At 49.6% G+C, this 27,943-nt stretch overlaps 1 protein-coding gene across 2 annotated transcripts in view; it reads right to left on the reverse strand.

Moving 5' to 3' along the window:
• Positions 1–27,943, reverse strand: part of SLC22A23 (solute carrier family 22 member 23) — a 171,812-nt gene that overhangs the window by 41,645 nt on the left and 102,224 nt on the right. The window contains exon 4 of one of the 2 annotated variants that reach the window (XM_045067025.1): positions 4,800–4,968. In XM_045067025.1, the coding sequence (XP_044922960.1) occupies positions 4,800–4,968 (169 nt within the window). Of the gene's footprint in view, positions 1–4,799; positions 4,969–27,943 lie in introns of those variants that run through there. The other variant, XM_045067026.1, reaches the window with a different exon arrangement.

Genomic DNA, 27,943 nt, shown 5'->3' on the forward strand with positions numbered 1-27,943 from the left:
ATGGGCTCTTGCACTCTAGCCACTGCCCACCCGCTCCAGCCACCCCAGAGCCAGGTGCCAGACAACCAGCGACAGGCCCTGAGTCACAGAGCCTGCAGAAATCACACTAGCCACGCCAGAGCCTGCTTACCCCGTCCCGCGCCTTTCTTGCGACTGGAGCAGCAGGGAAGGCTCCTGCCCTCGTTCCGCAACTTCTCCTTCTGCCTCCTGACCAGCTGGTGCTTCCTGTGGGGCTCCTGGGACGCGGTGTGCCCCAGCTCTTGGGAACTGTCTTCTTGGTGGCCGGCATCTCCTGACCTACCGGCCTGGCCTCCGCCAGCCACCGCCCTGGGGAGTATTAAATCCACACTTCCAAATGGGCTGGGTTTCACTCAGGGCTCCCAACCCCCTGCAGAGCCTCCTCCAATGCCAGCTCTCACCTCATTTACTCTCTGACTCTCCCCTCAGGACAGGACTCGAAGCTCCAGTTTCTGGTGGGGCTTCCATCCCCACAGAGAGCCCTGTGTCCCCCCACCCCAGGAAACAGCCCGGGGCCATGGCTCTCCTGCCCTCATGGGCCAAAGCAGACCTGCCAGCACCTCTCACTGCAGCGGCTCCTGAATGCACATGGGCCTCAGGCCTCTCCAGGCGATCACCCCGTCCACTGCAGGGCGGGGGTAACACTGCACTGTCTCCCTTGGTCCCACTCTGGGCCACCCTCCCACCAGCCCCAGAGGCAGACAGCGAGACCTTGTCAGAGCACATTCCTTCCCTGCTTAAACCTCCACGTGTCCGCACGGCTTTTAGAACAAACCCGTCATGGGAGGCCTGGATGGCTTAGTCAGTTAAGCATCTGCCTTTGGCTTAGGTCATGATCACAGAGTTCTGGTATCGAGTCCCATGTCGGGGTCCCTGCTCAGTGGGGAGCTTGCTTCTCCCTCTGCCTGCTGCTCCCCCTGCTTGTACTCTCTCTCTGACAAATAAATAAAATTTTAAGAAAAAAAAAAGGACCCATCGTGCTGAAGGCCGCACAGGGTCTGACCAACACCTGTGCCTGACCTTGTCCTTCACACTCAGCGGTGCGGGTGGTCCTTCTCCTCCGGAAGTCACGTGGAAGCCAGCTTTGGCTCTGCTCTTCCCATTTGCCTATCTTTCCACCCAGAACGTTGTGTGACTTCCTCTTTCTGATCCCGTATTTAGGTGTCAGCCTGAATGTCACTCCCTGAGAGACGCCTTTCCTGACCACTGCTTTAGGTCATGTCTCCAGAACATTATTCACTCCAGTATGGGTTTAAGGTCTCTGGGCTTCCTCCCGCCCCCCTGTACCCACCATAATGCAGGCTTCAAGGAGGAGGGGCTTTTGCTCCCATGCATGGCCGTGTCTGGAATATTTAGTAACTGGGACAGCATTTGGCACAAGGTGGTAGTAACTACCTTAATAAATTATTCGAATCAACTTCTTCTTCAGATTGCTCCATTTCCTAGAGTTCCTGGGAGGCAAATTTCTCAACCGATAGCTTTAGGCCGTCAGAACGGAGTCCCAGGGGCTCTGTGAGTTCATCCTTGGCAAGCATTTCCTTCCACGTGAGTCCTGAGTGCCTTTGGTCCAGCGACTCTCCACGGGAGCTTTTGTTCTTGAGCCTGAGGGTGCAATGAGCTTCGCGGGTTCTGACGTCCGTTTCTCAGCCTTACCGAGCGGCTGGGATCTGGGCCACACCACCACGGGTGGTGCAGGATTCATGGCTCCGCTGTCCTACACGTGGCTCATTTCTGCCCACCGTCCGAGGCGTCAGCTAGCTTTGGAGGTGAGCCCCTGTGGTGGGCAACACTTTCGAGTACTGTTCGAGCAGGACAGTTCCTGGCTTCATTCCAGGAGCTTGGTTATACATGCATGAAGGGCCTGGGGCCTTAGCTCCAGCCCTTGGGATGGGTTGGTAAGATTCAAGCTCCCTGGGCCTCTTTCTGGTCCAGATGCCCTGCCGCTGCCTCCATGTCCACTCCAGCTTGAATGTTCTCCTTGGGCTGGGCCCTGGGAGTTGCCCAGCAGCTCACTGCATCCTGGAAAACTACACAGAGCATGTGGGGGTGAGGAGCTTCCTGCCTACCGTAGCATGTGGCAGGGTGGCAGGCAAGAAAGAGCCAATGCCTCTTCTGGAGCCTTTCAAGGCAAGAGGTAAAGGTGGGCTGCATCTCTCAGCACTAATTTCTTGGACCTGCCCCCATTACACCCTGGCTCATTGCTGTAAAGCAGCTCACATTTACGAGCACTTGTTGGAGGTCAGACGTGTGCCAAGCACCTTAGAAAATAATATAAATACAAAATGATGATGGCAATGATCACAGCTAAGACACTGTATTTGGGAAGCGCTGGTCTACCCTGGACTGCGGTGCCAGAGCTGCGACAACGTGGCATCAATGACTTGGAACCTTCATCCATCTGCTGGTCTGTGTGTGTGTTTTACTTGTCATGGTACCCTGGGTGCCCTTTTCACTAGAAAATTTTGTTTCTACACTTGTGAGTTTCAAAGAATTTTTTTTCTTAGGTTTTATAGTATTATTTAAAGAAATCAATGTCTTAACTGCCACTAAACCCTGATATGCCTTTTAAATTTAAGTAAAAAATACAGTAAGATCAACAGGAACCCCGGTCCTTTACCATGTGTCAGTCCCCCAGACCTAATCCAAAGCCCTCCCTGCCGCTGCTTCCCGCCAGGTGTCCTCCTAGCTGGGGCAGGTGGGACGGCGCCTGGCGGAGGCTCAAAGCCCCGCTCTTAGAGGAGCCTGAGCCTCCAGGTGGCTGTGCCCATCCTTTCCCCAGGCCTCCAGCACCCCCCAAGGGGCCAGCAGACAGCCCCGGGGGCCTTTGTGCGCCGCGGTGAGAGGAGGTGGGTGGGAGGTCACCAGACCTCACAGAGGATCCCCTGGGGCAACAGTGCTCCCTCCCAGGGCCAGGGCCCCCAGTGGTCAGAGACAAGAGACAGAAGCTCAGGGAAGGCAGGAGACTGCAATGCATGTGGTCAGAGTGGCCTGGGTTCCAGGGCCAGCTGGGTGACCTCAGTTTTGTCATCTGTACAGTGGGGTGACGCAGTACGAAGACTGGATAACCTATTATTTGTACCGAGCTTGCAATGTGTGCGACATGAACATGGTATTAGCATTTGTTCAATAAATAAGTGCCCTTGAATTCCAAAACAAGCAAGGCCCTGGTCTAGGTACAGCAAGGGAAGGAAGAGGAAGGACTTGCCTAAAAGATAGAAGGAAGACCTGCCCACTCCATCGTGCTTTGGGAAACGATTTCATTCTTTGCTTCTTAACACCCTGCTGGAGGGAGCAGGAGGTCCAGAAATACACAGGGCTCCTGCAGGAGCGGGGTGATGTCCAGGCCCAGCTGGCAGGCAAGGCTGCAGGGAGTGTGGCGGGGAGGAGCCCAGAAGGGGAGCAGTGCACAGTTCGGGCAGCTGTCCCTGATGAGCGGCTCCCCAGCAGGTGGCCTTTCTTCATCCCTTACTGCTAGCTCCCTGCTGCGGCCGTCCAGGCCGCCCAGGTCCTTCTGATGCAGTCAGCACGAGCCGGGCTCTGGAGGAAAATGCACTTGTTCCCTCACTCACTGCGGTTTCTCTGCTGGAGGACCTCCTACAGGTGGGGCTGGGGCTGGGGCCCAGCACCAGGACGCTAACAGGTAGGGGCTTTCTTCCTGTCCCCGGCACCGTAGAAAAGGAAGCCCAATTAAGGAGCCTTCTCTGCTCCAGTGAACACTTACAGCTGGGACACAAACTTCTTGCCAGAAACCGCGTTTCCATTAGTGACCAGTCAGCGCAACACAGCGACGCATGTATTCTGTACACGACCCACGACAGGGTCTCATACGCATGCGTGAAGGGGGTGTTGGGGCAGGGTGAGGCAGTGAGAGAACGACAAAGAGTCATTTATTAAAAAAAAAAAGTCCCAACATTCATTTTTTCCCCCTAAACATCTCTCTATCCAAGAGTGGGGATTTTCAACCTTGGCTAAGCATCAGTCCTCTGGGGAGTTTAAAGAAAAAAACCGAGCTGCCCGGGTCATACTCCCAACCTAGCGTGTTCAGTTGTTTTTTCCCTGCCATCAGCCAGCTGAAAGCTTAAGTTACACGTGGTTCTCAAAGGCCTAGTGGACTCGTCAGGAGCAGGGGCGGACAACATCCCGGAATGGACCAGAGAGTAAATATTGGGCTTGGCAGGCCAACGAGACTGTTGTACCCTCCTCAGTTCTGCCACTGTGGCATGAAAACAGCCCGAGATGACACGTATAATCATGCGGGCATGACTCTGCTCCAGTGACATTTTTTTTTTTTACCAAAACAGATGGCGACCAGATTTGGTCCATGGACTCTGGTCTCTGCCCATCCCTAATCTAGAGGAGATAAGGGGGCTTTCCTAAATCACTCCTTGACTATCTCCGCAGTTCCCCCTCCCAACACAAGAATACTTCTTTTGCAAATCTCTCCATAAGAATCCTATCAAAATACCCCAGCAAGCAGGCCTCTGGCCAGACTGATGGAGGGTAGGTTCTTGGAGCGGGGGAAAGTGCACTCGGGGACTCACTCTACTCTCTTGCCCATTTTTGTGTGTGTTTCAACATTTCCCAGGATACCCGGTTTAAAAGGTGAGATTTTATAAAAGAGGAAAATGCCCTCACCGAAAAGAAATGCAAGCTGAAACGAACCAGAAGCTGCCCCCAGTTGTTTGTGTCCCTCGGCTCCCCCCACCGGGGGGCGCACCCTTCAGAAAGAGAAAGTGTTGGCAGAAGCAGCAGGTGGTGAAGCCCGCGGGGAGGATACTCACGACCAGTAGAGCAGCATGAGCAGGAAGGGACAGATGATGAGGGCCTGGAGGACCTTCCAGTCCCGGCACAGGGCGGCCAGCCCGGGCATGAGGAACTGCCCTGCCATGGCCACGAAGCTCGCCACCATCGTGATCATGAACCGTTTTCCGGGGGGGCACAGCTCTATGCCTGGAACACAGAAGGGACAAGAGAGACGTGAGCGCCCTGCCCCGTAGCCCGGAAGAGCCACAGGGGCACCGGGGTCAGTGAACCTTCTCAAACAACCAAGCACTGTAAAATTGAATTGTAAATTTGCTGGCTGCCACGAGAGCTCTACGCCGTACGTCAATGTTGAGATCCTTGTTTTTACAGCTGGATGAGTTGGGGCCTGAACTGGGAAGGGAGAGATGGTTGCTCAAGGTCACAGAGCGAGTCAGTGGCAAAAGAACATTGTAATTCACAGTCGCTAAGCCCAGGAACCAGGAAACGCTGCTTCGTGTGTGGGGTGGTGTGCGCATGGCACAGCCCCACTTTCTCTGCTCTCGGGGTGCTACCGAGCTTGCTGGAGGGCAGGGTCCCTCTCGTACCCACCTGCTGCCATTCCCTCCCTGGACGATGCTTTGTTAGGGGACCCCCTCCACCTCTGGACAGAGCTCCTGGAAGGTCCGTCCCCTCACTCCCGCCACCTGCACCCTCTCTCCTTCTAGTCCCGACTCCCGGCCTCCTTTGCAACTGTGAGTTCCAGACAATCTCTCTGCATCGTGAGGCCAAGACAGACCAAGTGGCATCACGGTTAATCTAGTTGAACAAGACAAAACACCCTCCCCCCACCCCCCCAAAAAAAAAAACAACCCATAAGGCAGTTTTGGACTATGTAGTAAGCTTTTCCTCTCTGCTGGAATTCTGCAGCCTACTCTGACAAGGTGGTGTCGCACGACCCCTTCTCTGTCCCAGTGAGACAGACATCTCCTCCGGCAGAGGCAAGTCCAATTCATGTTCAGAGCTTCAAGACAACACGGCTGTCTGCCTTCCATAAATGTCTCCTGGAAGGAGGGACACCATGGTTCCCCTTGCTGGCAAGAATCTATGCTCTTAATTTGACCTTGAGTAAAAAAAGACTTCAGACGGTCACAAAAACTTCAGCCGTAGCACCCGAGCACCAGCCAGTACAGACCCAGAAAGTGCATTCCTATCATCATTGTCCTCCACTCTAGAACCTATGCTGAGTTTGATACATTTCCCCCCTATGGGGCAAGTCGGTTTGTTTGCTAGTTATCTTCTATAACATGCAGTATTCCCAAAAGCTTGCTTTAAAAAAATAGAAGAAGTAGAGTTAAAATGACTTTCTACAAAAGAAGAGAGACCCTTGGGAGAGAATATGTTTTATGCCTGTTTTCAGAGACCGAGGATGTGACTGCAGCCGATGGGCTGCTGTTGTCTCGTACAAAAGGCCGTACGGAGGGGAGCAGGTTGGAGGGGAACACAGACACATTACACTTGGCCATATGGACAGAATCAGCCCTAACAAGGGCAGGCCCCACACCCGCCGATCTCCACACCACTCTACTGCATGGAAAGAATACCACCGTCATCAGAACTTTCACTGCTACTTGGCCACAAACACACAGATGACCATCACAGCGCTGGGCAAGTGGGAGAGAAAGCCGGCCTCGCTGCCTATCGCTTATAAAGGACGTTTTGCCATTTAATTAAGAAAACAGGATGAAGCAGCCCTCTCCCAGCCATTTACTGCGACACGGTTCCATTCCTTTCGATGAGCACAGGCTGGGTTCACTTAAACAATCACTTCCTAGTGGGATGCGGGTATTCGCTCCAGATCTGGCATTTCGGCTCTTAAAAATAACGGGTCAGGGTCTTTACAGAAAAGACCAACCAGCGCAGGTGCTAGCTTCCACTTTGTAGGCACAATGGGTAGAGTCGCCACGGAAACCAGCAATGGGGCTCGAGCCAGGATGAGTTTGCCGCTTGGGGCTCAGCTCAGGCTGGTCTCAGAAGAGGAAATGCAGCCCTGGGCCACCCAGGTAAGCTTTAAACAGAGCCAGAGGGATGCCGTTCAAACAGCACGACGGCTTCACGTCAGCGGGCTGGCAGGTGTAGCGGGCACGGCTCGCAGCCTGGATTTGCTCTTCCCTGCCTCTCTCTCTGATTCTGTGGAAGTGTGAGACCATCCACAACTACCACAGCTTTACTACAGACCCCCTTCAGGACATCTCATCCCACACACTAGTCTACACTTCGTATCGTCACACGCAGGATCCCAAGGCAACTTCTCCAGCGAGGGTGTGGGTTTGTGGAGGCCAAATGAAAGTCATCCCTTGAGGAGCAAATGATTCCGCCTCTGACTTCTGACCACGCCCCCCATGACATATGTCAGCGTTCCTGTCGACATGACAGTGATGAACTGTCATAGTTTCTCTCCCGCAGGGTTCTCGTGTCCCTCGCCCACAGGTGGGCGGAGGGCTTCTCTAATTCCTCGTGAGGTGCTGAAGTTTCTGTGTTACCTGAGAGCTTCTTAGAGATGCAGGATCTCGGGCTCCACTCGGACCTCCAGAATCAGCTTCTGCATTTTGGCAAGATCCCCAGGTGACTCATTGCAAGGCATAGGCTCACGGTACTTCCCCCCCATAGTGCGAGAAACGTTTTTGCCTCCCAGATACAATATCTGAGAACTGAGTATGTAACATCATTTCTAGAGCTCTCCACTCCTGCTTTTGCAAGGAATGTTAGCGGAGATTTTACTTTATTTCGCCAGGTAGAAAATTGGATGAGCACTCTACCCATCTTAGCATTACTCTAATATCTCAGCATTCCTGCTGGGGCGATGGAAAACACAGGGATCTGATGGAAGGACACAAGTATGACACTTGCATGTAATGACCTTTCTGCCTGGACTCACCAGAAATCCCTTCCAACTGCCCCAAATCCACTATGTTCTGAAGGTGGCTATAAAGATGTTTAAAAAAAAAAAAAAGCAATTATCAAAGAACCGCAGGCACTTTAGGCTTGCCATTAATCACATGTTCCTTTTGGATGATGAGAAATCAGTTTTCCTGAAGTGGAAGAGAGGAAGAAATACAGCAGAGCATTAAAGCCTTGAGTCCTGGCATCCGGTAGCGGGGGACAGGGACGGCAGGTAGATGGGTCCGCCGACAGAGGGCCTGTTCCTGGGCTCTGCGAACAGGAGCACTCGGTGAGGGGTTCACACACCGTGGAGATGTCTACAGCCACGAGGCCAGGGCCACTGGTCTTGGTCTTGAAAGGTAGGAGGGAAGCCTGGGTGGCTCGGAGGATAATGAATAAATGAATAAATGAATGAAGTGGCTGCCTTCGGCTCGGGTCATGATCCCAGGGGCCTGGAATCGAGTCCCGCATTGGGCCCCTTGCTCAGCAGGGAGTCTGCTTCTCCCTCTCCCTGTCACTCCCCCTGCTTGTGCTCTCTCTTCCTCTCTCTGACGAATAAATGAATAAAATCTTGAAAGGCAGGGAAACCTGGCCACAGCAGGGAATGGTGTCCTCAGAGGCACTGCTTCCTCAGGACCTGAGGATCACGGAGAACAGGCCACCCCCAGGTGGGCTTCCACAGCTCTGCACAGCCAGCTGGTCAGTAGCACTGGGGGCTACCTGGGAGGCATGCTCTGTCCAGCACTCCTCACAGCCACTTTCGTGGGAGGCCCGCCCTAAAGTCATCTCAGCAGGTTTTCACTCACAGGCAGCAACTACTCCCCTTCCTTATGTAAAACAATTAAGTCTCTCTCTCTCTCTCTCTCTCACACACACACACACACACACACATCCTCATCATCATCATCTTAGGTGAGGCATTGTAGATTCAAATGTGACAAGCCTGGATTCTGGTGCCAAACCGCCTGTGGTTGACTCTGTCCCCAGCACTTACAAGCTTGTTTTGGTCATCTGTGAGTTCTGTGTCTTAGTTCCGTCATCTGTAAAATGGGCTATTGTGAGCATTAAATAAGCACAGAGTGGCTGCATATAGAAAATGTGATATGTTGGCTTTCTGAAGTAATAATATGGACTATTATCATATATAATGATACAATTATTGCCAAGTCACTCTTTGGTCTCATTTGACCTCCTTATTATTCATCTGATCTGGTAAATTTCAGAGTAGGACTGAAAGAGTGTGCGCTGGCTCAGCCTGCATAGCATGTGACCCTTCATCTCTGGGTTGTGAGTTTGAACTCCACATTGGGTGTAGAGATTCCTTTAAAAAATATATAAATGAGGGCTGCCTGGGTGCCTCAGTGGGTTAAGCCTCTGCCTGCGGCTCAGGTCATGATCCCAGGGTCCTGGGATTGAGCCCCGCATCAGGCTCTCTGCTCAGTGGGGAGCCTGCTTTCTCCTCTCTCTCTGCCGGCCACTCTGCCTACTTGTGATCTCTCTCTCTCTCTCTGTGTCAAATAAATAAATAAATAAAATCTCAAAAAAAAAATATATATATATAAATGAGGAAAAAAATATATAAATGAATGATTGAATGGATTCAGGGTAGAAATGAGTTTTGTTCGAAAAGTCTGAACAAGAGAACCTATAATGACACTCTACACTCTTTCTTCACCATATATTTTCTTTCTCGGAGATTCTCTCAGGCCTAGCAACAGTCCATCAGTTAAAAAAACAGAACCAAGGGAATCCAAGAAAACCACATCAGAAATCCCTACTCTTAAATGACTTTTCCCTTAATGCCCTAATGGAGAAGGCTGAAAAGCTACTCTTCCCAGCTTGATAGACGTGGACGGTAAGCAGAGGAATTGCAGAACGTTACGAGTCAAGCAGGGAATGATGCCTTGGCAGAGGCAATGGGCCTGCAGAAGGGGGTGGGGACCAGGTACACGGGCAGCCCGACGCCCCTCTGCGATGTCTGTTGGAAACCTGGTGTTGGGGCGGGAGATCTTTTCAGGGGCTGTAACTCTGGAGAGATTCGTTTTTCAGAAGCTTTTGGATCCTTACAAATTTCCTGGAGGACAAGAAGCATGCTGGCCGGTTGAGCCATTCCAGGTGATGGAGGACAAAGACCCAAGGGGAACTGGGTCATCACGGCGTGGGGCATGTTAACCAGCCCACAGCTGCTCCACAGAAGGAGGGTGTGTGGGTCACCGTGATGGGTCAACTAGGTTCTAGGCTAGATTCTCAGGGAGTCAATCAACAGTAATCTAGGTGTTGCTATTAAAGCTCACAATCAGTTGACTTGAAGTAAGGGCGATTATTCTAGATGATCTTGGCGAGCCTGACTCAATCAGTAGCAAGGCCTTACAAAACAAAGCTGAGGCCTCCCTGAGGAAAAAAGAGAACATCCCGCCTGTGGATGGCAGCTTCCTTCACCCTGCGCCCGAGTGCCGGCCCGTCCTTCCTGTCAGCCTGCCCTCCGCGTTTCCAATCTGCGTAACCTGCTCCCGAGACTGTGTAAGCCTATTCCTTGAGGAACATCTCTTCCTGTGTATCTCCTCTGCTTCTGTTCCTCTAGGTGAGCCTGGATATAGAGGTCGGACTTCTTTGCTCACATGAGGTCGCACAGGTTCCCCCATGAGGTCCCGTCTCTGAAGCTGCGGCCCCAGCCGGCCACCTGGCCTTCCCACAGCACCGCCAGTATGGACGGACATCCCGTACCCTGTCTCCCCTTCCAGGCCAGACTGAATCTGCCTCCCCAGCCTCATCTGAACCAAAGCCTGTGAAGGTAGCATCATCATTCTACTCTCCTGGGTAAGCACATTGATGGCCCTTAGATGGGTTCCCCGGACTGGATGACAAAGTAGCACTGGGGACAGGCCAGGGCACGCAGTGTGAGCACCCTCCATCAGAGACAAACCAGGCAGAGGAAAGTTTTAGAGTTGGGGGTGGGGGCAAGACCTAAGAATTAACCCTCAGAGTTCAGAGAGGATTTCGTTAATTCTGCACTCAGAAGGAAACACCACGATGGCTTTTATCTTCGTTTCAGGAGCAAGAGGCCAGGGAGAAGATGCTTTGTCCTGCTGACCGCCTCCCCACCAGGGAGTTGAGGGTCAGTCTGCAGGGGGAACAAACATCTCGCTAAGGGCCCATCCAGCTTGGACTTTCCACAAACCCACAGGAGGAATGAAGAGCCTTTACATGCAGGTGCATCAAACTTTAAACACTGCCACTCAGAGTGATGGCATCAGAGCATAAGTAGCTGAAACCAGCCATGGGGTCTGAATGGTTTATAAGGGTGCAGGCCCTCAAGGGTGGGTCCAGGTGGCTCTAACCCTTGAATCCAGCTCCCCTGGGACCTCTGAACTGGGAGCTCCCCAGTGCAGCTGCTACGAACCCCACAGGCTGGTTCCAGGATGCCTCTGGGGGAACCTGGCTGATCAGGAGACACTACAGGCAGAGCCTAGATGTCAGGTGACAGCTACAAAGTGAAGTTCTTCTAGAAAACACCCCAAATGTCCATCAAGAGGTTCAACATATTCAATTGCCTCCTTTGGTGGAAACGTTCTGCCTTCTCATTCAGGCATAAATGTGTCATCACATTCAGCCTGATGGGATTTAAAAGCCGACAGTTTAGGGGACCTGGGTGGCTCCGTTGGTTAAGCCACTGCCTTCAGCTCAGGTCATGATCCCGGACTGCTGAGATCGAGTCCTGCCTTTGGCTCCCAGCTGGGCAGGGAATCCGCTTCTCTCTCTGACCTTCTCCCCTTTCATGCTCTCTCTCACTCTCTCTCACATAAATAAATAAATAAATAAATAAATAAATAAAATCTAAAAAAATAAAAAAAATAAAAGCCTACAGGTTAGCTGGTATGCAACACCAAATAATAACTTTAGAAACTGCCGATACAGTTTACTTAGAAACAAAACACCCTGTTCAGGTCGAGCGGAGTCTCCAAGGATCTGTGCACTCAGTACTGGGTAAGGCAGTCAGCAGGACAAAGACCTGACCTCCTGCTCAGGCCCCCTCGGGGGTGTGCGGCGCTGTTGGACCAGAGGCGCTCAGTGTGTTGAGAAGATTCCAGGCAAGGAGCGCTGTTGAGAAGATTCCAGGCAAGGAGCGCTCGGTGAGAGACAAAGCTATGCGCTGGCCTCAGACAAGCTTACCCATGCGCTGGCGTCTGAGGGATCTGCTGGCAGGAAACAGTCTTCTCCCACCTCGCAGCTCCCCCAGCACACTTACCTCACTGTGCACTGGATTTGGGAATTATGATTGTTTAAGAAAAAAAAAAAAACAACAAAACCCACTTTGGGACCAGGCTTAAAAAGACATGTCCCATCCTCCTAGAATATGTAAGTGAATAAAACACAGCCGTATTCTTTCTTACAATATGTTTCAAAAACTGACTGCTGTTGAAATCTGTATTTTCTTGGGATTGCTAAATGCTCCCAGCTCTTCTGATGTGAGCCTACAGGATTTTTCTGGATCCGAGCTGGCCAGTAGGGAAGGGACATATGGAGTCGGCCGACCGCACTGACCCCAGAGAACAAGGAAGTGCGCCCTGCCCGGGGAGCTCGGTTGAGGCCCAGGGATGGGGGACAGTGCGGTGCAATTCCTCCCCTGCCTCTTTCAGGCCGGGTGAAGCTACTCACCCTCTTTATGCTCCTGTCCTGTCCTCTGTGAAGGACACAGTAACTGTGCCCACACAGCATATCTAGCTGCTGTGGGAGGCTTCCCACTTGCTGTTGTCCTTACAGACCTCAGGCCGCTTCCGCAAGGCTCTCCGTGGGCACTCGTCACCAAGACACTAACTCCAGGGAATTCAGTTCTTCCACAAGGGACCTAAACTACCCTGTGCTTTAGGCAAAACTTGGTCAGAATGGACCCAAACCTTGTGGTATGACATACAAGCCCCGTAGGATAGGATTCTTATTTCTCAACAGCCTCTGCAAGCCAGGGGAAGCTGACAAGGCTACCTGGGAAGAAGAGTCTCTTGTGGGAAGGGCCTTCGCCCAGCCGAGGTTGTGAGACGTCAGCTGTCCCTCTCGTCCTGCCTCTCAGGTCCCCCTTGCAGAGCTTCATGGTAGCCATGAAGCCCATGCCCAGGCCTGCCTCTTCCTCTCTCACTAATTCATACAGTAGATTCTAAGGAAGAAAGCAGAGAGGCCTGAAGTGAGGAGAAATAGGCCTGTAAGTGTATAAAAGCACATACTCCAGGGCGCCTGGGTGGCTCAGTGGGTTAAGTGTCTGCCTTCAGCTCAGGTCATGATCCCAGGGTCCTGGGATGGAGCCCCGCGTGGGCTCCCTGCCCAGCAGGAAGCCTAGTTCTCCCTCTCCCTCTGCCTCTTCTCCCTACTAATGCTCGTCTGCTCTCTCAGATAAATATAATCTTTAAATTAAAATAAAAGCACATGCTCTTCTAACAGTTTGGCACACTTCGATTGTACCCCCTACTCCATGGGAGCAGCCGGCCCTCACAGCTTCCCGGCTGCATGGTCCTGGGTCACCCTGACTGGACCCAGGACATCTGTCCACACAGGGTGAGTCGTCACGGCGCTGGGCAGAGAGAGGCAAGACCCACTCAGGAAAGGACAGCGTCTCCCCAACACTGTGTTTAAGCACCAAAATTAAATGTGATTCCTGGGATGCCTGGGAAATGAGACCGCGAGCAACACAGGGCTGATGGGCCACCATGCAAGGGGGAAGCCCACGGAGAGGCCGGCGGGGCCCCATGCAAGAACGCAAGCCATTCACAGAGGCCACCTGCCCAAAGTCTCGGTGCTTACACAGGGAGCCCACTCTCCCATCCTCTGGCAGCCCTCCTCTCTTACCAGTCCAACAGCTCGACAGCGCAAAACCGCCCCGGGGAGGAGCGCCTGCTTTCTCCAGGGCGCCCTCCCTCCTCCCGTGGGAGCCCGGTGGTGGCAACACCGCCTGCCTCATTCGGGCACAGACTCCCTCCGGTCTGCCCCGGCTCAGCCTCGCGGTTGCTGCTGCCCACCGGGATGCCACCGGACGCCCCTCCCAGTGGCCCCGGAACCCCCGTGGGTGCCCCCTTACTCCCTTCAGATCCGTCAAGGGGCCTCCTGCCTCCCGACACCTGCGAGCCTCTCCCCTCCTCAGGGTACTCGCCCTCCTTCCGGCCAGTCCCCCAGCTGGGCCTGTAAGTGAATGTGCCACTCGATAATTATGGCCCCGGCTGAGACCACAGGGCCCCCAGGATCCTGAAAAACAGCCCTCTGGGCATGTGATTGTGGAATTCCTTATTATAGCAAGAGGGCCCGAAATTGCCAGTCATGTCGACTCAAATAGCATTCAAGGGTATGACTGTGAAAGGTTGCTATTATCAGAACAGCTCTGAATCTTCCCTTCCCCGTGGAAAACTCCCTTTTCCTCCTCATTTAGGACCTGCCAACATAAAGGAACGGTCAGAAGAGTCTGAAAGGCTGTTCCCTCTATTTAGAGAAAGAGAAAATTAGAAAACACAGCCATGGAGATATTTCTTACGAATCACATTCCAGTGTCTTCCAGACACGTGGACATAGGCATTTAAAGCTCAAATGTAGAAATACTGAATTAATGACCAGCTGAGTAACCTATTATAATGTCTCCACTGCTGGCCTGAGTCACCACTCCCACGCACTGTGGGCCAAGCGCTCTGGGAGGCACTTTTCACACATGAAACTCACTTCATCTGCACAGCGACTCTATGATGTAAGGGTTGTTTTTAATACTCATTTTATATAAGAGGACCCTGCAGCTCAGAGTAATTAAGTGACTCGTCCAAGATCACAGAGCTAAGGAAGGAACGAGGTGGGAGTTGAAGCCAGCGCCTCCCCCCACCCCTCCCCTCCCTGCTCCTCCGGCAGGAGCTGTCTTCAAACAGAGCCCTTGGTGGGTACGGACTCTGTTCCTGCCAGAATCTAAGCTCCATGGAGGCCAAGGCTTCTACGCTTTCACTCATCACCCTTTCTCAGAGCCTAGGACAGTGCCTGGCACACAGAAGGGGCTCAGATGTCCCGTCAGATGAAAAGCTGCATAATGCATTCTTCCTGTCTAGATCACTCACTTTACCTATGATCCTCCTTTCTTAGATTCCTACAGTGGGATTGATTGGTGTTACGGCGGCTGAGATCAGTTGGTAAATCTGCAGAAATTAGTCTTACGTGTGAGCTCATCGTGGTCCACACAGTCACAGGCTGATCAAAATTTGGGGACATGTCAACCATAAAGCCCAGTTACCCAATATGAACCATAAAGTTGTTTCCTTTCCAAAAGATAAATTATTTCTACTAATTTACATTTTTAAAAAATAACATTACAATTCCTCAAAAGGAGGAATGAGGATTTAAATGCTCTGTAATGTTTCTGCTCAGAAACACTGTTTAAAAACCAGCGACTGATGTTCAGTAGGACATGCTTAAGAATTTAAATTAATACTGCTTTTCTTTTTCTTTTCTTTTTTTTTTGTCTCCGGGTATTTAATAAGAAGAAAAATCCAAGAAGAGAAATGACTTCAAATGCCCGAACGGCCTCAAGTCCACAGTAATCCTTGCAGTTCAGATCTCCTTTTCAAGCTCAGTGAACGCCCAGAGATGCAGAGGGTGTAGTTTTAGGGTCAAGAACACACTTCAAAAGTTACTGTCCAGGTTTTCCAGTTGCCAGTTCCAAAGTAACCATTCTCAAACTTCATTTTCTCCAGTTCTGTCCATGCTACGGATCGAGATCACACTTACTGATTAATTCTTTTTGCATTATTGGATTATGCACTTGAGCCAAAGGAAGACTCCCAGGCTTTGTGATCTGAAACAGCAGGTGCAGCCACAAAGAACAGTCCTAAATTAGTTCCAGCTCTGACTTCCAGCGGCCTGCACTTAGCTCCCCAAATGTCCGAGGGCAGAGATTACCCAACATTTATTTCTCATCATCATCATCGCCTATATTGTCATTATTTTATGAGACTGGCAAGGGATCAAGAACTTTGGGGCTGGGTTTATGGTAAATAGAATGTATCACAATGTGAGTTCATAGTATCATTACTTGTAACATGTAGCAATAGTGAATGCATTTCACTCTTTGGAATAATTTTCCTAATTCGGGAAGAATTATTAGTAACTTAAGTCTTTCTAAACAGGGCTTTCCTTTTTTCTTATTTTCTCACTTTCCCATCTTCTCTTGTATCTGTACTTTAATTAAAAAAACCCCAACTTTTGCAATTTTGCATATTTGCGAAGAAGAGAGAAGAGTGTATTCAATCCTCATATACTACCTGCTAGAGCCAACAATGATGAGTGTTTTGCTTCTCCTGGTTCTTCTGCTTCTTTTCTCTCTTTCCTATAATATTTTAAATCAAATGCTTGAAATACTGTCATTTTACTTCTAAGCATTAATGTATGTATAGCTATCAAAAGGACATTTTCTTATGTAAAGACAATACGGTCATCACATCTAAAAAAAAAACAATAGGGGGGCGCCTGGGTGGCTCAGTGGATTAAGCCGCTGCCTTCGGCTCAGGTCATGATCTCAGGGTCCTGGGATCGAGTCCCACATGGGGCTCTCTGCTCAGCAGGGAGCCTGCTTCCCTCTATCTCTCTCTCTCTGTCTGCCTCTCCATCTACTTGTGATCTCTCTTTGTCAAATAAATAAATAAAATCTTTAAAAAAAATAAAAAAAATAATTCTTTAATATTGTTTCATATCCAGTCCATATTCAAATTATTCAATTACCTCAAAAAAGTCTCCACCTGGTTGTACTTTTAAAAATCAGGTCTATATGCTGCACATCCTTTAGGTTTCTTTCAAGCTAGAGAAGCCCCTCGCCATCTCCTTCTCCCCCATGACACTGTCCTGGTGAAGAAACCAGAAGGGTTCTGGTCTTATGGGATTACCTTCCCATGGTTCCTTCATAACCTGGACTGGAAAAGCTAGACCTAAGGATCTGGTTGGACTCAAGTCCAATGGTTTAGGGAAGAAGGGTTCATGGGTAGGTCCGCACTTCCTGTCACCTCCCCCATGGGGTGCACCAGCTTCCAATGATGTGAAGATCAATCAACCAGTCCAGTGGGGGCATCTCAGTCTCCTGTTCCGGAATCATCCACTAACATTCCTGCTACTGGTTTTGCCATCCTCTGATGATCAAGGCCCATGTCAGTTACTTCATTAGGGGGTACAAAATGGTGATTTGGTGTTCTAATTCCATCATTCATTTTTTCACCTTGAATTATTTGGCAAAGGACTTAGTTAATTCAGAAGAGGCAGCAGTGTATGATCATGATTGCTCCAGGTGACAATTTCACATATCACGTCACCCTCCCACGGCACTCAGAGCAAAGCAAAGCCTTTCGTAATTACTCCAGTAAACCTCGTGTGATCTCCACCCCAGCCGCACGCCTAGACCCCATCATCTGCCACTCACCCCTCTTTCACATCACTCTGGCTACACTGGCCTCACTGCTGCACTTCCTGGCTGTCCCCTGTGCCTGGAACCCCATCCAGTCACATGGCTCTCTCCTCCCTCCCTTCAGGTCTCTGCCCAAGGGTCAGTCCACCAAGGGAGTTCAGTCTAGGCTGGATAGCAATCCTCACCCCATCTCATGCCCCAAGTTCTCCCTGAGGACTCCTCACATGCTCTTCCTAGAACCCTGGTTCTCAAGTGTGGACCCAGACCGGCAAAATAAGCATTGCCTGGGACCATAATGGAAACAGAAATTTTAGGGCCCTTTGCCAGACCCAAATCAAATCAGAATATGGGGTCGAGTCCGGCAAGCTGTGTTAACCAAGCCTGCAGCAGAGTCTGAGGATTCTTAACTTCCAGAACCGCTGCAGTGCACTTGACAAATATTTCGGATCATTGCATCATTCCCTATCACCCTCTGAGGGGTATCATTATAGTATATGATACCACATCCTATGGTATCATTCCATTTTCAAGGTGACAGAACCTAGGCTTCTGGGCCCCATGCCTGGGGATTTGGACTCAAGGGGATCTGGGGACAGGGTCCCAGAATATGCACTTATAACCAGTCCCAGATGATGTGGGTTCAGGGACCACACTTGGAAAATCATTGCTCTGAATACGTAGGCAGAGTTTTAGACACCTTAAGCCTGAGATCCCATGATCAACGCTCCCTTTGCATCATTAGCATATTAACAATAAAACATAACAAAGCTACTTTTCAGTTCATAACACCTGTTGGCCTATTGGCCTCGGGGTGACTGCATGCTTGCTTTTTTTCTTCCTATCATCAGACATGTGAAAATAGTTTCTCCAAGGCCCAAACGACAAGGCAGGCAGGGGCACGAAAGACCTGGGGTTGCAGAGAAATTCAACTCTCGGTCTATTTCAGATGAAAGGAAACTCAGAGAACACCCACGGGTGTCGGCAGAGTCAAATGCCAGGAAGATAAGAAACGGGTGAAACTGAACTGGCCCGAGGGGCGGGGCCTGTGACAAATCAGCAGGTGCTTGCCCAGTTTAAAGGCCTTTAAGTTCAATTAGAAAATACAACACTGTCTGGGTCACACAAAACATGTGTAGGGTCAGGGTCTGGCCACACACTTGCCCGCCTGCAGCCACTGAACCTCACCCAACCTGTTTATTTTGTTCAAGGGGAAAGTAAGGTCATAGAGCGAGTTGGTAGCAGCAGAAGAAAGCACGAATTCCAAGCCTAGGGGTCCCTGGGCTTTACGACATGACCTCCGGAGAATATGGGTCACTTGAATTGCTCCTGGTTTATTTTTAAATGGAGATGACAATAAAAACAAAAATCAAACCTGAAGTGACATATGTCAGTTAAAATTAGCTCTCTCCTCTGCCACCAAATTGGAAAAACCCTTTGTGCCATATTCAAATTAACAGCATCTCCCAACTAAACAAAGGGTCAGATCAGGCCAACAACTGTGAAGGGATTTTCAAGAAATAGATCTCTGGTGAGGGGATATACTGGCCAGAAGGAATCTAAGTGATTTTCCTCCCACCCTAGCTGTAGTGGAGTGAGCGGGAGATTCTGAGATGGTTTAAGATCCAGTGCCATCTTGCCCCGCGGCCATCTTGTTTCTGACAAGAGTTTGTTCTACTTGGTGCTTGACCTTAGATTTCCTGTCCATGGGGTGAGGGTGGGGAGATGAGGAATATGACATACAGAACACTAGTTCTCAGCCAAGTCCTGCCCTGGAAATTGGGAGACAATGCCTCCTCTGTGGCAAAGCCTCTCGTCCCAAGAGGGAACAAAGCCTCAGAGGGCGCTGCTCTCAAGTCCCATCTAGGGAACTCCCAAGGTCACCCTGAGTTGACCACACCCATGCCCTGTAGTGTGCACAACGTGGACTCAGTATAGCCGCTGAGTAACACATTCACAAGCGTCAAGTAACAGAACACTCCTCGGCTTAAGTCCCCCACATGTTTGCCAAACTCCTCCACCACGGGACTTGAGTTCACGCCATCGGGCCAAGCCCTACTGTGACCCCACAGACAGCAGCATGCCCTTGAGGCAGCCCTTCAGCCTCTTACACCCGTTTGAGTGTCTTGCCTTTACAATGCAGAGTGTGACTTTCTCTGCCAGAAGTCAGGTGATTGTCTCTCCTGGGGGCTCCATCCGTCTGTCCCTCCAGACACAGGATGTAGAGTTTATAATGTAGCAGACGCAAATCCGGACCCTGGGGGAGCACCACAGTCAAGTATTGCTCTGCTGAATCCTACAGGTGGCTGCTGGAAGCCATGGAAAGCGCACACACTGAGATGTGCGTGTCCCCCAGCCCGGCAGTTAGCAGATGTTTCCAGAACATCTTCCTGATCATCCTCGCCAGGCGGCTGGAGGCAGAAGACAGAGTCTCCATGGCGTGTTTCCTCTTCCGCCCGTGACATCTCTTATCCAGACTGCTACCATAGCTTTGCAAGAAGGTTTTCCCCTTAAGTCGCCTGACACCACTGATAGACTACTGACCCTAACGCACAGCTCTGTTATGTTTCACTATTGCCAAAAATACCAAGTCACGTCCAAATTCCGAGCATGCTGACAGTTCTCTCTGATTTTACCTTCCTGGCCATTCCCCCTCACTTTGGGCTCTCCTCACATAACCCAATGTGCAGCGCCCAGGAGACCACTCCAAGAGTTGCATTGTGCCTCTCTGCCTCGCTCCGCCTCGCCCCACCCGCCCCTCTGCCTCTGTCTGCTCAAATCCCTCCCATCCAGTAAGGCCTAGCTGTCCCTGCACCTTCCTTTGTCAGCTCCCAGACAGCCCAGCCAGATGCAACCTCCTCCTTCGGGATCCCTGGACGCTCGGCAAGTGCATTCTGGAACCTCTTACTCCGCCTTCCCCCACTACAACCCTGAGCTCTCTGAGAATGAAAACCAGACTTGCTCCTCTCTGCGTCCTTCTTAATGTCTAGCATTGTGCCCAGCACCTACCAGATGCTCCACGAATGTGAGCTGAATTCAAACAACAGAAATGAAGAGAGGCACAGTTTTCCACGGGAGCCAGAGAATCCGGTTAATTAAGAAGGACAGGAGGTTTTATGCAGCACAGTGATGTGAGGGCATGAGGATCTATCATGAATGGAGCCTCTGAGGGCTCTCTGCACCAAACGCTAACACAACGAGCTCCTCAAAGCCACTCGACAGCATCAAAGCTTGTAGGCCCATTTGTTAGAGAAGATCTCCACCTACCCCTGCTCCCGCTGTGGCTCCCAGTGGGCATCTGCTGCCTAAGGGAGAGCTGTTGTGGTGGTGGGGGGAATGGCATTTACCATTTACAGAGGGCTTGTGTGTGCCTGTCATTATGCATGGCGTCTTTTATTTCTCTTCTTCTTCTTTGAGATTGTATTTATTTTACTTGAGGGAGAGAGAGAGGGAGAGAACACAAGCAGGGGGCAACAAAGGGAGAGGGGGAAGCAGGCTCCCCACTGAGCAGGGAGCCCAAGCAGGGCTCGGTCCCAGGACCCTGAGATCACGAACGGAGCTGAAGGCAGACGCTTAACTGACTGAGCCACCCAGGTGCCCTCTTCTTTTCTTCTTATTCTTGCAGGGAAACTATTGGGTCTGTGTTGCACAGATGGTATGAACAGCCTTGGACAGGCTCAGTAATGTACCCAGGTTCATTCACAGCAGGGTGGGGTTTTCCAAACACATCTTGTGTGCATGGCATCTGCATGACCCCTTCTCAGGTAGGTGTTAATGTTCATGGGTGAGGCTCAGTAGAGTGACCACTCACACACCTACGGCTGGTAAAGGGAAGAGGCAGATTTGAAGCCCAGGTGTCGGTGCGGCCCGGCTGGGGAAGTACAGGAGGGTCCGGATTCCCTGCATACTGATGTGCACAGGATCTACAAAGGGTGTAGACAGCCAGTGTGGGAGACAGGCCCAGCGAGGCCCCCGTCGGCATGGGCTTGGTGCCTGGTAAGTACTCCCCTGGGGTCTAAGTTTTCTCATCTGTAAAAGGAAGGCTGGAGATGCGACCATGCACACCAGGACGTGCCACTTTGGTGGTAGGACTGTAGGGAGCTGAAAGCAGCTGAGACACCGTGGATATAGGAAAAGTCTCTCTGCCCTCCTTTCTGCCTCAAGGACAGGCAATACATTTTCCTCTGTGAAGTGTGAAGGTGTCCCCTTTCCCTCTCTGGTCCCAGGAAGAGGAAACGAGACGACTCTGGTGGCTGGAGATGGCACCAACCTGAGTCCTCATCACCCAGCTCTCTGAAAGAGCCCGATCTCCCATTACATCCCACATGGAATGACATCTCCACAATCTACTAACCCTAGGAGTCTGACCCCTTTGCCTCCTGCAGGCAATCTCTCCATAGAGTATCACTCTTTGTTATAATTATATATAAGCTCTCAGAGCTAACAGAGAAGGCTAACCCTTCTTTGGGTTCTTGCTTTTGTTTCTGTGAGACTTGTGTACACGTGAAACTTAAAATGTTAACATCAAATAAAATCTGCATGCCTTTTGTGAATTTAACTTACATGGCCCCAGATACTGAACCTAAGAGGGTAGAGAAAAAAGATCTTTCCTCCCCTATAGTTACATCACATGTTATAATTATGTGATAATTTTTGGTAGTTATTATCAAAAAAGAACAATGCTGTTCGAGAAAGAAAAGTCTGTGCAAACTTACGAGTGTTCAGTTATGCAAGAAGATGTAGATCTTTGGATTTGTTTCTTTTGTCTGAGAATGTTGGCTCTTCCCAGCCCAGAAAACTGTTCCATCAAGAATGCTGAGATGGAGAATAAGAAGCAAGAGAGATACCAAGGAAGGGGCTTTGGGAGGAGGTTTGGGGGGGTGCTCCAAGAGGGCTTAATAGAGGACATGAATCCCTAAGCTGAAATCTAAGAGATGTGGTGGTGGTGGTGGTGCCACACGGTGGGCTGGGGAGAGGACACGGAATCGTAAGATCAAAGGAAAGGGCAGCCATTCTCAGCAGAAAGGACGGCTTTGTGGCTCATCATCCCGCCACAATTAAAATCCACACTGGATTCCCGCGGCCAATCAGAGTTTCTGCATCCCCTAAAACTCCCCACCAATTCTGATTAAAAATAAAACCAGTATGCTTCCCCCCCTCCCCACCCTCTCCCCAATCCAATAAGCCGGCCCTATGCGCACAGGCCTTTGATGGAGACAGATGATGATTTCTCTTCAAAGAATGTGCCAAGCTTTGCTGTGAAGCCTTCTGTTTCTTGCCCACTCCCCGGGTGCACCCCAGTTCCCGGCCCTGGCCCCATCCCTCCCAGGGTCAGAGCTTCAGCTTTCTTTCTTTCTTTTTTTTTTTTTTTTTATGATTATTTATTTGACAGAGAGAGAGATCACAAGTAGGCAGAGAGGCAGGCAGAGAGAGAGTAGGAAGCAGGCTCCCTGCTGAGCAGAGAGCCTGATGCAGGGCTCCATCCCAGGACCCTGATATCATGACCTGAGCAGAAGGCAGCGGCTCAACCCACGGAGCCACCCAGGCGCCCCAGAGCCTCAGCTTTCCAACTCATTCTGCCTCAGAGTGGCTGCCCACCGGCCAGGCTCCCGGTGCAGAAATATGGGATTAAACATGACTGTATCCACAAGAATCCACCTTCCTTTTCCTGCTTTCCCACAGGCTCTCCTACAAAAACAGTTTCATTAAGCAAGGTGCTTAACATTCACGTGTCTCTCTTACGAAAGGATCAGGAGTACCATCTGCGGGAACTGGAGCAAGAATGAAAGAAAATGATGATAACGCTGCACCACGCCTGGGATGTCTGCTCTGCTATCTCGAAACAGCCCGTCAGTGTAATTCAGGGACACAGTCCAACTGTCGGCTGGCGAGGGGGCCCGTTCACCACGGTACCAGACGCTGTGACCAAAATGCCCCTTTAGTTCCAGGTAACCCTGATATAAAAGAACTTTTGTAGGCGTTTCTAACTCTTGCAAAACTTGGGGACGTTTTGCATAAGAATGGCAACTTCCAAAACGACTGGATTTCTAACCACAGTGGAAAGGCCTTGCTGAATGATCTACTGTGTAATGGGGGGGGGGCAGGGGGATAAAAAGATTTCTAAGGTCCCTTGTGAAAAAGGATGAGATAACAGTCATAGCAAATTTACAGAGCAACAGAGCGATTCTTATGGAAGACCAAGGTGGCTGATGGGGAAAGCACAGCCCCAGAACGATGGCCGAGCAGGGAGAGCTTCTTCAGATGTCCGTGGATTTTGATGGCGAGCCATCTGGAGAGGACACATTCACATTCGGAGAACGGAAGGAATGCAGGTCTAGAGTGTTTATGTCTGAGAGAATAGTGCGTCCCTTCTCTAGGAAAGAAGCAGAGGGGTCAGGAGCCCCCTAGTTTACGTTCCATGTGCCCATGGTCATGAACGTCACATTTTGCACACAACGATGCCTTCCCATCATTTTATACTATCAAAAATGGCCCGCTGGGAAGTCAGGGATTATATCACTCCTTCGAGTTCCTGGTTCTGAGGGAAGAATGTTCAGAACACATAGGACTCGGAAAAGAGAAGTCCTCCCCAGGCTGGCCCGGGTCACAGACGCCCTCACGACGCGCGGCGGGAAGAGCGTCTCAGGACGCGTTCCCTCATGCCAAGTTGAGAGGAAAACAGTAAATCCGAAGGATTTAAAGTTTAGAAGAGTTATGCCATAGTGGTGTGTTGTTTCTGTTGTTCACAAGATTTTATTCCCAAAGCCCGCTTTTTCTAGGGTGCAGGGGGCAGGTGCCAGGGGAAGTCTTGAGGGCACGTGAAGCGCAGGTTTAGCGAGACAGCAGTCAGACCTCACTGGCAAACTTCTAAGTGCGTTGGTTTTGTTCTCTCTCCCCATCTCTTTGGTCCAGAACATAAAAACACCGAAAAAGTCATTCCATGCCTGCACTTTGGATGGGATGTCGCAGTCGCTGGTTAATCATTTCAGATGTGAAGGCTGTCACACAAAATAACCCCAGACGTCTGGGGGTAAACAGGCAGCCGGCCCTTTGCATTCACGCTGGGCTGCCTTGACGAAGCTGACAGAAGAGAAGGAGGCAAAAGGCGGAACCCAAATGAACAATTCATTTATTATCTATGTGTGTGACCAGAGCTTCCCTGCGGCCTCAGGAGTGGGTCAGAGGGCGCCAAGCACAAACGGGGGAGGATCCTCCCAGCCCGGGCCCATGTGTGGCTTGGGAAAAACCGCATTGAAATTGGAGTGATGTGGTTTATGCAAAATAAATAATCGATGTAAAGTCTTTAAAAAGAAAAAAAAAAGTTAAAAAAAATTTTTGTTGTTGTTGTTTTTTGTTTTTTAAGCCATGTAACCAATCTCCATGCATGTATGTCATTTCATAAACAACTCCTAGGGCCCAGGGGATGAAACGGATTTGGATTTGTGGAGAGAGGAAGCAATCTGCCTAGCAGAGTTAGGAAGATAATCTAAGTTTTATAACTCCTACGCTAGCCTTTTATTCCTCTAGGTAAATAGTATTGGTTTAAATTCCAGGTGTGCCTGAGTGAAAACTTATTTTTAGTCACTGTTTTAAGCTGGAATTTGACCTCAGTCTGTGCTTCCTGATTAAGTTCTTCTTTCCAGCTTCTCTCTGATCTCAGGGGGAAGACCCTGTGGGCACAGTGTCTCCTGTGAGAGCCAAAACTACCTCCTCCAGCAACAAGGACAATACGGAGCCAGCGGGATCCCCACAAGTGACCATAAGACAGTAATGACCTGATCTTCACTGTCTACCAGCAGGTCCCCCCTGACCTCTGTCCCTCATTCTCCTTACACAACCTGGAATGGGGGACCTGGGGGGGCTCTGCGGGTTAAGCATCTGCCTTCGAGTCAGGTCATGACCTCAGGGTCCTGGGATGGAGCCCCACATAGCGATCTCTGCTCAGCAGGGAGTCTGCTTGACCCTCTCCCTCTGCTTCTCTCTCTCTCATAAATAAACTCCTTTCTTGCTTCACCACCCCTAGTCTCTCTGTCTGTGGACTTTGCCAATGGAGAGTGGCTGGACCCGGTCTGTTTGGGACCCTGGAGCCAGGTGGTCCTGCACCCCTCCGCCCTGGCTATAGTGGAACCCTGAATTTCAACTCAAACCCATTACAGCTTAGTGTTTTAAGGATATATGCCTCCTTAACATAATTCAACCCTTTCACAAAGTCTTTGTGTAGTGTTAAAAAGAAAATCATAGGCCCAAAATGGAGTCACTTTTGCCAGACCAAGTCACCAAACTGGGGCTTAATACCTGATCTGCGTGCCCTTTCAGCCTTCCCCAGGAAGCCTTCTCCACCAGTCAGTCAGGAATTTTCTGGTCAACACCAATCAGGTCATCTGCCACAAGGGCCCTCTCCATCCCCCAGAGGAAGATGAAGTAATCTTCTAGTAAGACCCCCTGCTGTTCCCCCCAAAGGAAGGTGACCTTGCCTGAAACAAGCCTTCATTTGTTTTGCTAATCGCCTCCCTATCCTGCCTGCCTCCCTCTAAAGCCCTCCATTTTGTACACCTCCTAGGAGCTCCCCTACTTGCTAGATGTAATGCTGCCTGCATCACGAATCAATTAATAAGGCCAGTAAGATCTTTAAAATGTATACAGTTGAACTGTTGTTCTTTAACAGCAACCAGCAAATTGAGATAAAGCAGAACTAAAAAGAATATCTCATTTCACTTAGGCAACCAAATACTAAACTTAAGATTGAAATGCAGACTGAAGGACAGCCCAGACACCATGCCTGTGAGCCTCCCTAGGCCATCCCCTATGCTTTCTGAGCCTTCCCCCACACAGAGGTCCCTGAGAGCAGTGCTTCTCAAAGCGTGATTGGTTCCCTTAAGCCTCTGTATCAGACTCCCCTGGGGCCCTATGCTCAGATCTACAGAACCAGCACACTTTCAGGGTGGAGACCCAGAGGCCAGAGTTGAACAGGGGGACTAAGAAGTTCTGATGTACATTAAAGCTTGAGAACTTTTGTCATCAAGTGCCAGCAAAATTGCTGGATTTTCTATTTACCTCAAACCACCATTATACAAGGAACACTATCTGTCACCTGTTAATGTTGGGGAAAAATTTTTTTCCATATCCTCTTAGATTTAATTTAATTTGCAGACCCCAACCTAGACTGACAATAGACAGATTAGCAAGAGAAAAGACAAAGCTTATTGGTGAAGGTGTGTATGCAAGGACTCATAAAGAAGGCCGCTCACAGAAGTGATTAGAATTTAGGGATTCCATAGCATCTTAACACGGGAAGGGAGTTAGGATTTTAAGGAATGACAAACGGTGGGAAATGATTGCAAAATAGATGAATGAAAGTACTGGAAGGCAAGGTTTGTTTTAATCAAGTCTGTTTGAGCAATTTATCATCCGGGGTGACAGGACACACTCTTTCCCTCTGTTACTAGAAACTTAAAGGAGGATTTATGAGTTCTTCAGGAAGGATCTGCTTTTAGGCCGTCTGGGAGTACAGAGACCTCTTCCTGCATCTGTACATTCTCAAACGCCTTCATCATAAAATAATCCTTCTGGACCCTTCAATAGCAAACACTGTCATCCACATCACTGCATTTATTGCTAACTACATTCTTGTCAAGTAAACAAGAGTTATTCCCATTTTACAGGGCACCCCCAAGCGGCCGGCCATCAAATAAGCTTCAGGCATATGGTTTATAATATCCAGGACTTGAATTCAGACCTTTCTGTTTTAAACACCATATTTATCCTTTAAGAACAAAGCAAACAACCCCACCCTCTGAACATGCTAGCATCCTTTTAGTCATCTCTTTTCAATAAGACTAGCACAATTTATCGCCACGACTGTTAATGAGAACAGCCCTTAATAAACTATGCTTATCAGTGAAGGCTCTATCCAGTGTTTGCTGAAACATAATTACACATTTGGCAACCAGCCAAATGTCTAAGGACCATAGGTTGCTCTTGAATTGTCCATCTGCTTCCAAACCTAATGACACTGATGGATGACCTCAGGGACTAGGACGTAGTTAAACCTAGTGAAGAGCTAATCATTGTCCAACCCTAGTACCTACCAGGGAGCAGCTCTTACACAGGAAGGGAGGAAGAGGTTCCATTTGGAAAAGGACATGCAGATTTACAAGACGGCACAGGAAGGAAGTTTTATTCTATGAATATTAAAGATACTATTTTTTCCGTAAATTTTAGACATGGTTCGTTAATTCCTGCAGTATTTTAAGAGGTTTTTTTTTTCCTGAAGAATGATACACCAATTAGAATACATAGCCCAGTGTCTGATACCATTGAAGGACTATCCTGGTTTCTGCAGTTTCTTTCTTCCAGAATTGTACCTGTCCAATATGGCGACCACATACCGCTATTTAAATTTAAACTTAAATTAATTAAAATTAAATAATGGACACTGGTCACATTCCAAGTGTTCTACTGGAGCACTGAACTAAACTCAGATGTCAAAGTGTCAAAATAAAGACACTTTGCAAACATTCTCAAGAAAATGTAAATACAAAGGAGGTCAAAGCTGAACTCATTTAAAAAAAAATAAGGAAATATTTCAAGTACAGTTGACCCTTGAATAGTGAGGGGTTTAGGTGTACTGACCCCATATTTGAAAAGCTTTTGACTCCCCCTCCAAACTTAACTACCAATGGCTTACTTACTGTTGACTGGTAACATAACACATGTTGTAATTTATATGTTTTATATACTGGTTTCTTACAATAAAGTAAGTGAGAGAAAAAAATGTTATTAAAGAAATCATAAGGACGAGAAAATACATTTATGGTAATGTACTGCATCTATTGAAAAAAA

This window comes from Mustela putorius, unplaced genomic scaffold (assembly GCF_011764305.1).
Source record: "Mustela putorius furo isolate JIRA1106 unplaced genomic scaffold, ASM1176430v1.1 tig00003870_pilon_pilon_pilon, whole genome shotgun sequence".
Classification (NCBI taxonomy): domain Eukaryota; kingdom Metazoa; phylum Chordata; class Mammalia; order Carnivora; family Mustelidae; genus Mustela; species Mustela putorius.